The sequence below is a fragment of the Tamandua tetradactyla genome, chromosome 26 (genome assembly GCF_023851605.1).
Source record: "Tamandua tetradactyla isolate mTamTet1 chromosome 26, mTamTet1.pri, whole genome shotgun sequence".
Lineage (NCBI taxonomy): Eukaryota > Metazoa > Chordata > Mammalia > Pilosa > Myrmecophagidae > Tamandua > Tamandua tetradactyla.
Window position 1 is genome coordinate 27,820,140 of NC_135352.1, and position 17,685 is coordinate 27,837,824.

At 37.5% G+C, this 17,685-nt stretch overlaps 1 protein-coding gene across 3 annotated transcripts in view; it reads left to right on the top strand.

Annotated features, from left to right (window-relative positions):
* The first annotated feature begins 14,617 nt into the window (after positions 1-14,617).
* The window catches only part of CENPU (centromere protein U), a 77,261-nt gene continuing 74,193 nt past the window's right edge, over positions 14,618-17,685 (top strand). For 2 of the 3 annotated variants that reach the window (XM_077144537.1, XM_077144538.1), the window contains exons 1-2: positions 14,618-14,749; positions 16,831-16,879. In XM_077144537.1, the coding sequence (XP_077000652.1) occupies positions 14,709-14,749; positions 16,831-16,879 (90 nt within the window). In that variant the 5' untranslated portion in view covers positions 14,618-14,708. The remainder of the gene's footprint in view (positions 14,750-16,830; positions 16,880-17,685) is intronic. The other variant, XM_077144539.1, reaches the window with a different exon arrangement.

Below are 17,685 nucleotides of genomic sequence, written 5' to 3' on the forward strand. Positions count from 1 at the left end.
CTCACAATATCATCACATAGTTGTGTATTCATCATTTAACATGGTACTTCATGGCCAGATGTTCTGTGGTTTCCCTAAAATCAGAAACAAGGCCAGGATGCCTGCTCTCAACAGCTATACAACATTTTCCTGGAGGTACTAGCTGATAGAATAAGGTAAGAAGAAGAAACTAAAGACATAAAGATTGGAGAGGTATAATTTTCTCTTGTAACAGATTACATGAACGTCTCTGTAGATTTTCCCAGGAATCTCCAAAAAGTTACTTGAACTAAAAAGCAAATTTAGCAAGTTTTTAATAAGCAAAATTTACATATATTTCTATATATTTGCAAGACAACTAGAAAGAGAAGTTTGAAAAACAGTATCATTTACAGTAATATAAAAAAACGTAAAATACCTACGAAAAAATTTAGTGAGAGGCATGTAAAACCTGTTCACTGAAATCTACAAATGTTGCTGAGCTAAAGTAAAGAAAACCTAAATAAGTGGAGAGATAGATTAGAAATCTCAATATTCCTAACAGATGTCCATTCTTTACTAAATTGATTTACAGATTTAATGAAATATTCAACAAAATCTCAGTAGATTTTCTCTGGAAATTGACAAGCTGATTCTAAAATTTACATAGAAATACAAAGATCTAGAATAGTTGAGACAACTTGAAAACATAGCCACAAAAAAGCTTGATAGGAATGTTTATAAAAGCTTTGTTAATAATAGGCCCAAACTGAAAACAGTTGAAATATTTTTCAACAGAATAATAGCTAACCTAATTGTGATATATTCATATAATGGAACACTGCTCAGCAATAAAAAAAAATGAACTGCTGCATACATAAATGATAAATTAAAGGATGCCTACTGTGTCACTCCACTCACTATATGAAGTTACAGAACACATAAATCTAATTTACAGTGATAAAAATCAGAACAGTGGCTACTTGTGGGATGTGGAAAATGATTGGAAGGAGACACAAAGAAACTTTTTGGACTGATGGACATATACTATAGCTTGATTGGCATGTTGGTTGCATGTGTGTTTTTGAAAACTCATGCACTGTACCATAAGAGTTGTGCATTTCACAGCGCATAAATTTTACTTCAAAAATGAATAAACCATTGCAAAAACATGTATTGCTCATAAAAATTGAAAAAAAACTTTATAAAAATAGAGGTAAGGCACGACTTATGTTTAAAATACACAAGAAGAAGCCATAGATTGAAACACATAGTAAAGGATGTGCTTCTCCAATATATAAAGGAACTCCTGAAAAAACAGTTGCTGGGGAAACCACACATACAAGGCTCAGTGGTCATTCCAGCCCTTTGCCTACCCTCCCCAGACCGCCCCCCCCCCCAACCCGCCACCTCCTTTTCTAGTGTAGTGACCATGTTTCAGTCTGTTTCCAGACTATTCCACAGTCTGGGGGAGACGTTAAGTCTGTTGAAAAGTCCAGACCAGACCTTAAACCCTGAAACTGGGAACAAGTAGCCCCAGACTGAAAGCAGGAATTTTCAGTGGCAGGGTCCCCACCCCCTAGGCTAGATAAATACAAACAGCATAGACTTAGCTCTTTTCTCTGATGTGAAGTAGAGCTTGTGAAATGGCCATCCACCGACTCTGACCTAAGCAGGTTTTGGCCACCTGGGAGTCTGGCCATGATGGGGGTATTCTAGTTTGTTGGCTTCTGGGAATGCAATATACCAGAAACAGAATGGCTTTTTCTTTCTTTCTTTTTCTTTTTTTTTGGCATGGGCAGGCAGGCACCAGGAATCGAACCCGGGTCTCTGGCATGGCAGGTTGAGAACTCTGCCTGCTGAGTCACCGTGGCCTGCTCAGAATGGCTTTTTAAAAGGGGAAATGTATTAAGCTGCAAGTTTACAGTTCTAGGGCCATGGATGTGTTCAAATTAAAGTGAGTCTATAAAAATGTTCAAATTAAGTCACCAACAAGAGGTTACCTTCATTCAAGAAAGGTCAATGAAGTTCAGGGTTTCTCTCGCAACTGGAAAAGCACATGGGGAACGTGGTGACATCTGCTAACTTTCTCTCCAGGCTTCTTGTTTCATGAAGCTCCCCCAGGGGCGTTTTCCTTCTTCATCTCCAAGGGCTCTGGCTGGAGGACTCTGTCTTGGTGGCTCTTTCCAAAAATGCTTCCTCTTTTAAAGGATGCCAGCAAACTAATCAAGACCTACCTGGAATGGGTGGAGTCACATCTCCCTCTAATGAGAGGTTAATACCCACAATTGGGTGAGACACATCTCTGTGGAGATAATCTAATCAAGTTTCCAACATACAGTACTGAATAGGGTTTAAAAGAAACTGCTGCCGCCACAAAATTGGATTAGGATTGAACTATGGCTTTTCTAGGGTACATAAATCTTTCAAACCGGGACATGGGGTCTCTACCCCTGCTCTTTGGGACCCTTTGTGCTGTGTACGTAGTAAAGTGGTCATTTGGGGAAAGTTTCCACTGGGCCCTGAACCTGTGTTCCCATCATGCACAGCTCGCACCACAAAAATATTTTTTTAAAAAGACCAACAGTCCAGCATGAAAACACATGAAAGATATGTACAGGCATTTAACTGAAGAGGTAACAGGAGTGGACTATAAGCAACGAAAGGAAGAGGGATCTGAGGGAAATTACAATTTAATACACAACAGGAGACAGCACATGTGCTAAATGGTGGAGTAGGAAGATTTGCAATTCTCTCCCTCCAATAGAAAAATGAAAGAGCTGGAAAAAGAGACTGGCTGGACTTAAATAGGTGGTAATCCTGCAACCAGAATGGACATTTGGTGCCAGAGGAGAAGTTCACGTTTTGTAAGTGAAAGCACGAACCATCGCTCAGCCCCCACAGCAGCAGCTAGCAACAGCTGTGGTCACAGCCAAGTGGCCTGGATTCCAGGTGGGGCCAGCTGGGGCCAGGGCTGGGAGAGGAAACCTCTGCCTCTAAAAGTTTGGGTTGAGTGTCAGGGTTGAGCCTCAAGGGGAATCCCTGAGGAAACAGCAGGGAAGCCAGGTTCGGCTTCACCCTGTGGGTGCAGTGCTTACAGCCCCCACCAGCCTCCACCTGGACTCAGCGCACCTTCCTTGGATGTTTGCTTTCTTCTGTGTATGGGCATTTCCGGGTCTGACAGATCCCTGAGAGCACAGTACAGGGATACTGTGCTATTTGAGAGCTTTCAACCCTCTCCCCAGTGTGGCTTCTGGCCTCCACCAGCATCTACCAGGTCTTAAAGGCCCAGTGCAATTTTTCACTGGTTGGATTTCTTCTTTCTCTTTCTTTGGTTTAGTCTAATGGGTCCCTGAGGGCCCCAGATAGTGGCTTTGGTTTTTCTCAGAAGCCGCATCTTCTGGCTATGTGCCAGCACTTACTAGATATAAAGAGTCCATGAACTTCTTTTCTTTTTCATTTTTTTTCAGGTTGGTTTTTTTTTAATTTCTCAGTTTTGTATTTTTGGATCTGGAAAATCCCTGAGGGATGAGCAGGGATGCTGGCTGAGGCTTCAGCTTCAAAAGCAGAAGCTTATGGTTTTTTACTAACATATAACAAGAGACTTGCAAAGGCAGTGCACTTCATTATCTTTTTCCTTGTTTTTTTCTTTTTGTGTGTGTGTGTATGTGTCTGAGTGGGGTGTTTTGTCTGTTAGTATTCTTTGTTTTATCTTCCTCATTTTCTTCCTCCTTCCTGCTTTTCTTCCTTTGTCGTCCTTTCTTTTCTTCCTTGTCATCCTTACTTTTTTACTTCCTGCTCATGGTCTGACAGACTGAGGAGTGGGAGAACTGGATTTTCAGAGTGATCGAAACATAATACTCAAATAGCCAGTTCTCATCAAAAGAAATCAAAACATAGCAGGAGACAGGAAATTATAACCCAGTTACCAGAAATAAAAAAATAATGTGAATGGAAAATATTCCAGAGGAAGTGCAGTCTCTGGAATTATAACCAAGAATCTTAGAACATTAACTTATTATTGGACAAATGTATGTAACTGGGGTGATTTTGATTACTGAATCATTATATAGATATTCCTTTTTGATTCCTGATATTTTAGAGTAGACAGAGGGGGAAACACCTGAAGTTTCTAAATTGTAATCCAGCTACCTTAATCTCTAATAATGATATAGCCCTTATTTTCTGCCGCTGTGATTGCAAAAACTTTCTGGCTAACCTTCGTTTTTCCACCTTATTGTCTTATAATCACTAAAGACAGCCCCTAATGTTTATTAATGAAGGGTCTTGGGTCAGCCCAGAACTAAACCACCTTAAATCCAAAGTTTTCTTGATAACTGAGACTGATTCTACTCAAAATGGGCCAGCCTGACGTGCAAAAAGCTCCGACTTTAACCTACAAGTCACCTATACCTCATTCCACCATTTTCTTATCTAAGTTCTGTGACTAAGCCTGCCATCCATCTGCCCATGCTCAGTAATCAGATCACCTCTAATTACATCCCTTGGGGGCCACTGTGCTCATTATCCTAAACCCTGCCCATCTTTTTCTCTAATAAAATTATCAGAATTACTGCAGTTCAGGGAGACAGATTTTGGGCCACCGGGCCATCTGATCTCCTGCTACACACAGTTACTGAGTGTGTCTGACAAAAGAACACACTCAGTAACTCAGTCTGGTAACACAAAGGCAGTGGATTCTGTTGCCAAAACACTCAAATGACCATTTCCTGAGACACTGGGGTATCAAAGAGAGAAAAAGTTTATTACCAGGCGTGTAGCAGGAGATCAAATGGCCTAGTGGCCCAAAATCTGTCTCCCTGAACTGCTGTAATTCTTTTTTTAAAAAAAAAACATATTTTTATTGACAAATCTTCACACAGATACAGTCCATACATGGTGTACAATCAGTGGCTCACAGTATCATCACAAGTGTGTATTCATCACTATGATCATTTTTAGAGCCCTTGAATCACTCCAGAAAAAGAAATTAAAAAGAAGAAAAAAACTCGTACCCCTTACCTCTCCCTCTCAGTGACCACTAGTATTTCCATCTACCCAATTTATTTTATCCCTTATCCCCTGTATTATTTATTTATTTTTTATCCATATTTTCTTGTACTCATCTGTCCATACACTGGATAAAGGAGCATCAGACACAAGGTTTTCACAATCACACAGTCAGACTGTGAAAGCTATATCATTCTACAATCATCATCAAGACACATGGCTACTGGAACACAGTGCAACCAGTTTCAGATACTTTCCTCCAGCTACTCCAATGCACCATAAACTAAAAGAAACATATATATATATATATATAATGTATAAGAATACCTTCCAGGATAACCTCTTGACTCTGTTTGAAAACTCTCAGCCACTGAAACTTTATTTTGTCTCATTTTTCTCTTCCGCCTTTTGGTCAAGAAGGCTTTCTCAATCTCACGATGCTGGGTCCCAGCTCATCCCAGGAGTTCTGCCCCACGTTGCCACCAAGATTTACACCACCAGTAGTCATTTTCCACATAGTGGGGAGGGCAGCGAGTTCACCTGCTGAGCTGGCTTGGAGAGAGAATCCACATCTGAGCAACAAAAGATGTTCTCTGGGGGTTACTCTTAGGCTCACTTTAAAGAAGGCTTAGAACTGCAGTAATTCTGATAGTTTTATAGAATTAAAAGATGGGCAGGTTTTAGGAAAAAGAGTGGCCCCAGCTGATATAATTAGAGGTGATCTAATTATTGAGCATGTGCAGATTGATTACATGCTTAGTCATAGAATGTATGTAAGAAAATGGCAGCTTTAATATGATGATGGAAGTGATTTTTATTATTATAATAGGTATAGTGACTTATAGGTTAAAGTCTAAGCTACTGCACATGTCAGGCGGGCCTAGTTTGAATAGACCCAGTCTCAGTTATCAAGATAACTTTGGACTTGTGATGGGTTAAGTCTGGGCTGACCCAAGACCTCTCATTAATAAACATTAGGGGTTGTCTTTAATCATTATAAGACTCTAAATTTAAAAACCTGGATAACTGGGTACAAATGAAGTTTAATCAGAAGGTTTTTTATAATCTCAGGGGCAGAAGATAAAGGCTATACAATCATCATCATCAGAGATCAAGGCAGTTGGATTACAATTTGGAGATTTCAGGTGTTTCCCTCTGTCTACAACAATATACTGAAAGCAAAAAGGAATATCTATGTAATGATTCAGTAATCAAAATCATCCCTGAAATCCTGATTTCTCATTACAGACTTTCATAAATAGGTTCAATGAACTAAAGAGAAACATGGACCAAGAACTAAAAGTGATCAGGAAAACAATATATGAATGAAATGAAAATTGCAATAAAAGATAGAATTTATAAAGAAAACCCTAGTGGAAAGACTGGAAATTAAAAGTAACAGTAACTGAAGTGAGAAATTCAATAGAGGGATTCAAAAGAAGATTAGAGGAGGCAGAACAAAGGATAAGTGAATGTGAAAACGTGAAAATTGAAAATGTTCAGGTTGAGAAGCAGAAAGAAAAATAAATGGAAAAAGATGAACAGAGCTTGAGGAAAACATGTGGGATACCATCAAGTGCACCAATGTACACATCATAAGAATCTCAGAAAGAGAAGAGAAGAATAAAGGGCCAGAAAAAAATATTTGAAGAATTAATGGCAGTAACTTCCAAATTAGATGAAATATTTGAATACAAATCCAAGATGCTCAACAGATGCCAAACAGGATAAACCCAAACAGATCTAACCTAAGACACATTTTCATCAAACTGACCAATTCCAACAATAAAGACAGAACCTTAAAAGCAGCAAGAGAAAAGTGACACACCACATATAAGGATCCTTTATAAGATTAATGTCCTATTTTTCAACAGAAACCATGGAAGCGAGAAGGCAATGGGAGGACATATTTAAAGTGTTGAAAAAAAACCTGTTACTTGAGAATAATATACCCAGCAAAGTTTTCATTAAAAAATGAAGGATAAATTAATACATTTCTGGACAAAAACTGAGAGAATTCATTATCACTAGACCTGCCTTATAGGAAATGCTGACAGGAGTCCTCTATATTGAAGGAAAGGTCACTGAATGATATTTTGATGCCAGATAAAGAAATGAAGCTCTACCAGTGTAGGCAAATATATGGATAAATATAAATGCCAGTATTACTTAATTTTTCATTTATGGTACTGTCATTTACTTATGTGGGTTAAAATTCAAATGAATAAAAGAGCAAACATAAACCTTTGTTACTGGGAACGCAATGTGCGATGAGGTAATTTGGGACAAGAGCAACATAAAAGGGAGTAATGAAGGGTTATGGGAACAAAGTACATTTATGCTATTGGAAGCAAGATGGTATCAACAAAAACTAAATGTAATAGATTTCGGATGGTAAATGTAACCCTTATGGTAACCATAAGGAAAATATCTTTAAAAAACCTACTCAGAAAAGATATGAGGTAATCCAGAGTAGCTTATTATAAAAGATCATCCCAAACAAAAAAGGAAGGCAATAGTGGAACAAAGGGAAGACAAAAAACGTAGAATACTTACAAAAAACAAATGATTAGCAAAATGGCAGAATTAAATCTTGCCTTATCAGTAATTTCCTTAAATGTAAATGTATTAAATTATCCAATCAAAAGGCAGAGATTAGTAGAATGGATAATGAACATGCCCCAAGTATGTACTGTTTACAAGAGACCCATCTTAGATCCACAGATACAAATGAGCTGAAAGTGAAAGGATGGAAAAACCATTTCATGCAAATAATAATTAAAAAGCAGGGATAGCTAGAATAGTATCAGACAAAATAGACTTTAAGCTAAAAACCATTTCAAGAGTCAAAGAGGGGCATTATAAATTGATAAAAGTGTCAACTCGACAAGAAGACAACAATTATAAATATATATGCACCTAACAAAGACTGTCAAAATATATGAAGCAAACAGTGGCTGAAATAAAGGGACATAGAGACAGTTTTACAATAATAGTTAGAGATTTCAATACACCACAGTCAATAATGGATAGAAGATCTAAAAAAAAAAAAGATCAATAAAGAAATAAAAGATCTGAACAACATTATAAACCAGCTAGATCTAACTAAAATATATAGAATACTTGACCCAATAATAGCAGGATCCACTTTCCTTTAAAGTGAGCACAGGTAATTCTCTAGGATAGATTATATTTTAGGGCACAAGTGAAGTCTCAGTAAATTAGAAAAATTGAGATCATAGGAAGCAACCTCTCTGACTACAATTGAGTGAAACTAGAAATCAATAACAGAGGAAGACTACAAAATTTACAAATCCATGGGAATTAAATACAACACCCTTACACAAACAGTGGATTAAGGAAAAAATTACAAGGGAATTGAAAATACTTGGAGGAAAATGAAGACTAAGTTACAACAAAATTTATGTGATGCTGTGAAGGCAGTGCTCAGAGGATATTTATAACTATGAATGCCTATATTAAAAAAGAAGAAATAATTCAAATTCATAACCTAACTTTATATATTTTGAGGAACTAAGAAGGCAAGAGCAAGCTTAGTAGAAGGAAGGCTGTAATTAAAATAAGAGCAGAGTTAAATGAAATAGAGTAGAAAAGCAATTGAGAGAATAAGCAAAACAAATAGTTCTTTGAAAAAAATCAATAAAATTGACAAACATTTAGCTATAGTGACAAAGAAAAAAGTGACAAGATGCAAATAACTAAAATCAAAATGGAAGATGGTGATATCACCACTGAGTACAGAAATAAAGAGGATTATATGAGAACATTATGAACAATTGCATGCCAACAAACTAGAGTTTAGAAGAAATGGAAAAATTCCTAGAAATACAGCAATACCCAAACTAATTCAAGAAGAAGCAGAAAACACCACAAAATCTATAACAAGTTCAGAGATTGAATCAAAACCTTCCACCAAAAAAAGTCCAAGACCAGATAGCCTCACTGGTGAATTATGCCAAACGATTAAAGAAGAATTAATATCAATCCCTACTAATATTTTCCAAAGAATTCAAGAGGAGGGAACATTTCCTAAATCATTTTATGATGTAGCATTACTCTAATCCCAAAGCATTGTAAAGACATCACAAGGAAAGAAATTTATGGGCAAATTTCCCTTTTGAATAGAGTTGCAAGAATCCTGAACAAAATACTATCAAGCCAAATTCAACAGCATATTAAAAGATTATATACAATGACCCAGTGGTATTATTCCCAGCAATGCAAAGGTAGTTCAACATAAGAAAACCAATCAATGTATCAAAACTACATAAATAGAATGAAGGGAAAAAACATTTGATTATCCCAATTGATGCCAAAAAGGCATTCAACAAATTCTAGCACCCTCCCTTGATAAAAATACACAGAAAAGGTGGAGTAGAAGGGAGTTTTCTCAGTGTGATAAAGGCCGTTTATCAAAAACCCACAGGTAACATCATACTCACTAATGAAAGACTTAAAAGTTTTCCCCCTAAGGATTAAAGAAGAATTAATCCGGGAAATAGACACAGATGCTGGTTTTCACCAGTGTTATTCAATATTGAACTAGAAGTTCTTGCCAGAACAATTCATCAAGAAAAAGATATAAAATGTATCCAAATTGGAAAGGAAGAAATAAAACTATTCTATTTGTAGATAGCATGATATTATATATAGAAAATTCAAAGGATTACACAAGAAAATGATTACAGCTAATAAACGACTTCAGTAGAGAACATCAACAACACACAAAAAAACAAGCGTTCCTACACACTAGCAATAAACAATCCAAAAAGGAACTTGAAAAAGAGCAATTCATTTACAATCACATCTAAAAGAATAAAATATCGAGGAATAAATTTAACTGAGGATATAAAAGATTTGTATACCGATAACTGAAAAGAAATTAAAGAAGACCTAAATAAGTGGTAGGCTATCCCATACTCATGGATGGGAAGAATTTACACTGACAATATGTCAATATTACCCAAAGCAATATTCAAATTCAATGTAATCCCTATTAAAATTCCAGCATCTTTTTTGCATAAATGGAAAAACTGATTCATAAATTCATATGGTACTACAAAGGGCCCTGAATTACCGAAATAATCTTGAAAAAGAAGGACAGGGTTGTTGGGTGTTGGACTCTCACTCCAGATTTCAAATTGTATTATAAAGTAATAGTAGTCAAAACACGGTGGTACTGTCACAAAGATATACAAATAGATCAGTGGAACAAAATAGGAAGTCCAGAAATAGACCCACACATTTATGGCCAGTTGGTTGGGTGGTTTGTTTTTGTAATCTTGACTCTATTTTATTTAGAATATCGGAAGGATTTTCTACATGATTTTTGTAACTCTCATTTTTAATGGCTGTATACAATATCATCAAGCACCATTCAATTCCTTCTCCTTACTGATCATCAGAACCCTGAGATGTTTGAAGCAAAACACCCTAAATTCCTTTGTATAGACTCTTTATCTAGAATATGTAACAGTTCTGCAAAGAAACTGTTTGAAAAATGGGAACTTCTACATAGAAAAGTCCCCATTATTATGCCAACTATCAAAATTGAGGGGGGAAAAGTCTTATTCTATGGAGTATGTATGGAAGGATATGAAGATTCTTTTGAAAGTTTTATTCACAAATGACATTTTCACAGTATTTTTTTTTTTGTAAAGCAAACTACTTTGCACCTTGAATTTGGTATATATATAATAATACATTAGGGAAACATCGTAAATGTGAATTTCTACCTCTGTATCTAATTGTATACTATTCACTTGTAAATTACTATGAACTATTATGTGGCTTTTTTTTTTTTTAAGAATGTCTTGTTTAAATGGTGCCCAATGTTTAAGGCTATTAAAATAAGCCAACTTTTACTAATTAATTGGGAAGTTTTATAAGGACTGATTAAATTTAAAGAATTAATTTGCGTACAGCTGAGTGTGTGATGCCATGACATATCCTGCCTTATGTATAGAAAAATGTTTGAATGGGATAGTGTTTGAGAACAGACATCAACAGTTAGGGTGCCACACACTCAAATGTCCAGTGTTGACATCTATTTAGATGCTGTCGTGGGCTTGTTTATACCAACAGTGGAAAACTAGAAAGGATCCCATTACCTGTGGGTTAGTTTGGGTGCACGTGTATCCATGTATAGGAAAGGTCCTGGCTCACGGCTAGTGTCCCCCAAAGCTGGTCTTAAGGAATAACTCATTATGTGTTTGTATTTCTCCTTATAAATAACCAAACCTGAGGCCATTAGCAATTGAGGCACTGGCTGCCTGCTAATTTTCAATTAGGGATTAAAATAAAGACTTTGAAGTAGTCTCATATCCATGTTGGATGGAAATCTATTCTCGGAGGTTTTCCAGGACTGCCTGCCAATTAGCCAGGGCATGCTCAAGCTACCCCAAACAAATCTGTTCTTATTTAATGTCCAATTTGTCCACCCTTAGATTAAGGACGGTCATCTTTACATATTATTTTATTCTCATGTTTTGTAATTTAAGACTATTTCTATTTTTGCTTGTTATTACCATTATGGGGTTGTTCACCGCTAAGTTCAATGAACCGATTTTGTTTAAAACTAAAACAAAACCCAAACAAAAAAAACCCCAATTCCCATCCCCAGAGATTTTGACCTAGTGGTTCTGAAATAGGGACTAGGAATCTGTATTTGCTTGTTTGTTTGTTATAGCCATTGGTGATTCTCATCAGCCAGATAGAGAAATCACTGCCATAGTTTATTAAGTGTTCCACTATTATTAGATGTTTGAGTCACTTCCAGCATTTTTATATAATTATGGGAAGTATAGATATATTTTTTAGATGGCAAAACTCAGATGTACAATGAAAAGCAACTTTATTTTTTAAGTGAATTTTATGTAGCCTTTGAGTTTCATTCTCTCTGACGTCAAGTGATGATGTACTGAAGTATAGATGTTGGTTGCTTTAGGTTTAAATTCAGCCATTTAACAATTTTCCTCCACTCCCCATTCTCACAGAGCTGATTCTAAGTTCTGGGGGCTTATGATATTGCCATTATGTTGATATAGTAGTGGCCTCTCATCCTCCCTCATGGGTCCCCACAAACTTAAGTATGAAATTACCATGTGAACTGGCATGCCCACTTGTAGGTATTTGCCCACAGAATAAAAACCTGGTCACAAACATATGCTTGTACACCACTGTTTATAGCTGCATTATTCACAATAGCTCAAAGGCAAAACAAACCAACTATGCATCAACAAATAAACAAAATGTGATACATACAGACAATGGAAATATTATTCAGCCTTAAGAAAATAGTAAGTTATGAGACATGCTGCAACATGGAAGAACCTTGAAAGCATTATGCTCAGTGAAATAAGCAAGAAACTTTGCTGAGATGTTCATGTCCCTTTTGTTCTCGCTACCAGCATGTTGTTGTCATTATCCCACTCTTAGTCCACAGCTTGCCAATTGCTTTTTGACAAGGTGCCAAATACCTGCAGTGGGGAAAGTATAGTCTTCAATAAATGGTGTTGAGAAAACTGGATGTCCACATGCAGCCTTAAGAAAATATGAAGTTATGAGACATGCTGCAACATGGAAGAACCTTGAAAACATTATGCTTAGTGAAATAAGCAAGGCACGTAAGGACAAAAATTATATGACATAACTTGTAGGAGATGACTAAAAATAGCCAATTCAGATATAGAAAGCAGATTAAAGGTTGCCAAGAAGGGGGGATGGGAGGAGGGGATAAGAGGGAGTGTTTGTAAAAGTAAAAACTTTTTAAAATTAAAATAATAAGTGGGTGAAACATATATGGGAGGGATCATAGGAACAAAAGTATGAAAGAGAGAGTAGTGAGAGAAGGAGAGAAGAAAGAAAGAAAAAGAAAGTAAAGAGAGAAAGGAGAGAGAGAAAGAAAGAGGGAGGGAGGGAGGACAGTTGCATGCTATTGGGAAGGAGATAATGAAAATAAAAGATCAGCTCTCCGATTTTATGAAATCATTCCTCAACTGCTACAGGAATACTCTACTTTTCTAATTGTAGTCTAAGAAAGAGTTGGGAAATGCTGAGCGTGAGACAATTGGAATAATTAAGGGAATAAAGGATTATATGAGTAAGGTATGGCAGAATAAAAAGATTGGAACTACTAGATTCCATAGATGAAAATTTTAAAGAGGATTTAAAAAATTGCTACTCCACAAAGAAACCAGATTTTTAATTCTGAAAGGTGTATATATTTTTAAGTAGTTGTAAAAGAAAAGACAACTTTATATAGCAATGGTAAACCATGTGTCTTGGTATAAAAATAACAGAAATACACAATAGGTCATTTTGAACTGAGTAGATAGGTAAAACGTCTTGAAAATTCTAAGTATTGATAAAGATGTGGAGCCAAGGAGACTCTTAATGCTGCTGCTGATGGTGGGATAACTTGTACAAGCATTGTAGGAAACATTGTGTAAAAACTGGCATTATCATATAAAGCTGAAAATACCTATATCGTATAGTGCAGTAATATCACTATGGTATAGAATCTACTCCTATAGACTCATTCCTAGACATGTGCCCTGCAAGTTACATAGAAAAATGTTCTGCGATGCATTGTTGCTAATAGCAAAATGACTGAAAACAACCGATTTTATTTAATTTGGTATATTTGCCAAATAAAATGTGGTATATTTACTTAATGCATTCCAAAGGCAATGAAAATGATTGAGCCCAGCTACATGCATCAGTGTGGATAAATCTAAACATTTAGCTTTGAGTAAGAACTGAACTTGCAGAAGAATACATCCAAATAGCTTTGAAATTACGTTTAGAAGTATACAATAATTATTTTTTAAGGATACAGCAAGGTAGAAAAACTACAATAAAGCAGAGCACGAACGTACTATAAAAATGATCATGGTGATGAATACACAACTGTGATGATATCGTGAGCCACTGATTGTACACCATGTATGGACTGTTATGTGTGTGAAAATTTTCAATAAAAATATATATTTTTAAAAAGCACAGCAATGATGAACACAAAATCGGAAGAGTGCTTTATCCTCGAGGATGACATGCAGAGGGGTGCGCAAAAACTATGTACGGGAATGACTCAATTCCTACTCCATTGACGGGTACACGAGTGTTCTTATCTTTACAATATAGCTCTTATATTATTTTGTATGCCTGAGCCGTATTATAAAATAAGATTTTAAACATTAAGAAAAGAATTCGAGAACATTAGCTCCGGAAGGGACTCTCCATTTACGAATGAAAGGATTAAGTAGTGAGATAAAATGACCGCTGGAATTCAAAATCTGCCCGTTCGCCACGCACCACAGCAGCCTAGAGGTCAGCAGCTGGCCCTCCCACGCACAGCTTGACCCCTCCCCTTCCGCCGCGCCCCCGCTGACTCTTCAACTTTGGCTCCTCTCTTTCCCCGTCCGCCGAGGGGCGTGTCCACGCCGTTGGGGATCTAGGAGCCAGGAAATGTGGCGCGGGACAAGGGTGGGAGTGAAAGCCCGGCTAGCCGCAGGTCGTTGCAAGGCGCAGACTCCAGTTTCGTTTCTGTATAGAAGTTCATCCGGGTTTTCTGTCACGCTCCAGGCAGGGGAGGAGCCGTGGATCCGAGTAAGAGGTTGGGGGGCGGAGCGAGCGCATGCTCGGCCAGGATTGGCTATTCTGAGCGGCGCGAGGTTTGGCGGGAGCGGTGTGGCGCCGACCGGCGAAAAAGCGGCTCTATGGCCCCACGGCGGCGGGCACGGTACAGCGGGCGTCCTGGGTAAGTGCTGCTGGTTCTTCGACCGCCTGACTGGGGACGTGCGGGTAGACTTGTCTCCCTCATCTCAAAGCCGTCTGTGCTGCGTAGTGGGGCGGTCTTGCCCTCATCTATAAGAACTTGCCGCTCACGGTTTCGGTCTCCATGTTTGCAAGAGGGACCTAAAGTAGTACCTTCATAAAGTTATCGTGTAATAAAGGGAGTTAGTGTTGCCGGTATACTTTTTGTGAGTCTCAGGAATAGTTTGAAACAACAGTTTCCTTCAACAGAATGTTACTGGGTTCCTACTATTTGGCCGGCGTTCCTTTACGCTCTGGCAGATAGTCTGTTCTTGTTTTTAAGGCCCTGCTGCTTTTGTAAGGCAGACTCAAGACTGTAAAGGTCAGCCACATCTGTTATTGTAATGTTTTTTTTATTTTTTATTTTTACATGGGCAGGCTCCGGGAATCGAACCCGGGGCTCCGGCTCGGCAGGCGAGAATTCTGCCTGCGGAGCCACCGTTGTAACTCCCTGTTACTGTAATTCTTAAGGAGGGTCCTGCTTTTGTTACTTGGCATTGGGACCATTGACAAGTCACTGAACCCCAGAATCATGATATATAAAACTGCCGTAAAACCAAGCCTGTTCTGTCTGCTTCCTTGGGTTTTGAGAATCAAATACAGCAGCTGTGTGTCCTTCAAGGTATGTTCCCTGGACCAGCAGCATCAGACCCCACTCCATACCTCCTGAATCAGAAACTTTGAGGGCGGAGGCCCAGAAATCTGATTTCGTAAGCCCTCCCAGGTGATCTGATGTCCACTGAAGTTTGCGAACCACTGCCAAACGATTTTCAAACCTTTTTTTTTTTTACTGTGGTTCACAATAATGATATTTTACATCACAGCTGCTACACATACGCAAGTATAGCAGAAAACAAAAGGTTCATGAACAAATATGTGCTGTGCAGTCTTGTATTGTGCTGGGGAAAACAAAGTACATTTTGGGTCAGTTGACAAAATTTGTGAATAGTAGGTAGATAGTCGTATCAGAGTTACGTTTCTTGATTTTGGAAATTATACTGTGCTTACATAATATAATGCCCTCTTAGGACATACACAGAAAGTGTTTAGAGGTAAAAGTGGAAATGTCTCCAGCTTACCTCACACACAGGGCAAATGAGGCAGAATGTAAAAAATTGTTGAATCTGAATAAAGGGGACACAGAAATTCCTTATTCCAAACTGATTTTGCTATCCACAAATGGGTATTTGAAAACTACTATAACCTCTGTAATCGAGAATTGCCTGCATGGTGTATTTTAAAATCAGGGTCTGTATACAGCATTGTACGGTAGTTTTTCCAGTACCCTTGTACAATGCCCAGCACGCAGAGGATCCTCATGCATATTTATTGACTATTAATGTTATTTCTTGCCACTGTTACTCTGTTTCCAGTCTTTAGTCACTATTGTTATATCTTGTTTGAGCTTATTGAAGAATCACAGCTTTATCCTTTTACTCTAAATGCCCAGTGGAGGTAAGAGGAGGGCATGCTCTGGATTTGAACTATGAAGATTTAAATGCATCAGTTCTCTCCTTGGCTGTGTATTGTTTAGGGCAAACTTATATCTGTAATGTGAGATTTGCTTCTACCTTCTAGGATTAGAGTTAAATAAGAAAAATATACATGTAAAAGCCAAGCGCAGAAAAGGTGTCGGGTGCTTAATAGATGTTAGTGTACCTCCTTTTTTTCCTCTGTTCTGCTGAAACATAGTTGTTTGCTGATTGCTTAGGACTTCAGGGATAGGGATAGCAGCAGGATTGTGGGAATTCCACATCCCTGAGGGAGAGAGGTGCATTACTTTATGCATTGGTAATATCATTTCTTCTATAGAAAATGTAATAAATTTATGCAGTATGGGTGCTGCTTTCTAAAAGGATTTTGCCATAACGTGAATGTCATTGGCTGTACATTTACTAGTGCAGCTAATGAGGAATGTAATTTGGAAAAAAAAATGCTTGGAAAAGGATTACAGGTAATGGGATTTTCCTCAATTATTTAAAATACTTCCTAATTTTTCTGTTTTTTGGTTTTGCTGTTTAATAGCGCGAGCTATTCAGAGAACACTGTAGGAAGAACACAGTCCGTGAAAGATGTAAGTTGTTATTTTATACTTAAATGTAATCTTCTCACAATTGATAATACAAAGTAACTAGCATTTTGTGAGAGTCTTGGAATTTCCTAGATTTGACTTGTTAAACTCTGTTTTATTGTAGTGGAAAAATATATTCTTTTTCTCCTGCTTTTTTCCAATATAATGGAGAAATGACCATTGTTAAGGTTTTGGAATCATCTTTCATTTTTTTCTGAATCTAGCCTGATTTATCTTGGTTTAGATAATCGTTTTCATGAAAAAAATTGTACTTTTTTTGCATTTTGCTTTTTTTCACTTTTTTTCCCACAGTTGTTTATAACGTCATAATATTCTGCTTAGTCCAAATCATGCTTGTACTTAATTCCTCAACTTAGGTTACTTTTAGTTTTTTACTATTCTAAGTAAAAGTAGAAATGATGTATAAAGTATTATCTGTGTATAGAAATATTCCTTTATGATAAAGGTATGCAATTATGTTAAAACACTGAATGAAGTTGAATGTGAGAATGATAGAGGGAGGAGGGCTGGGGGCATAAAAAAAATGTGTGTTAAAGACAGGTTTATTTATATAACACTCTATAGCTTACTCCAAATGATTTTCCGACAACTCGTCCAAGTTTGAATTGACGTGGGCAGTGTATGAGAGTGCCTGCTTTTCGGGTTGCCAGGTGATTGTGTTCTTGCTTTCCAGTCCTGTCCCTGGCTTTCTCTTTCTCACGTGTACTCTCTCTGCCCAGGTACCTTCACCTCAGCTTTCAGAGTGAAACCCTACTCAGCTCCTGGCCCCATCGCACCCTTAGCGCATT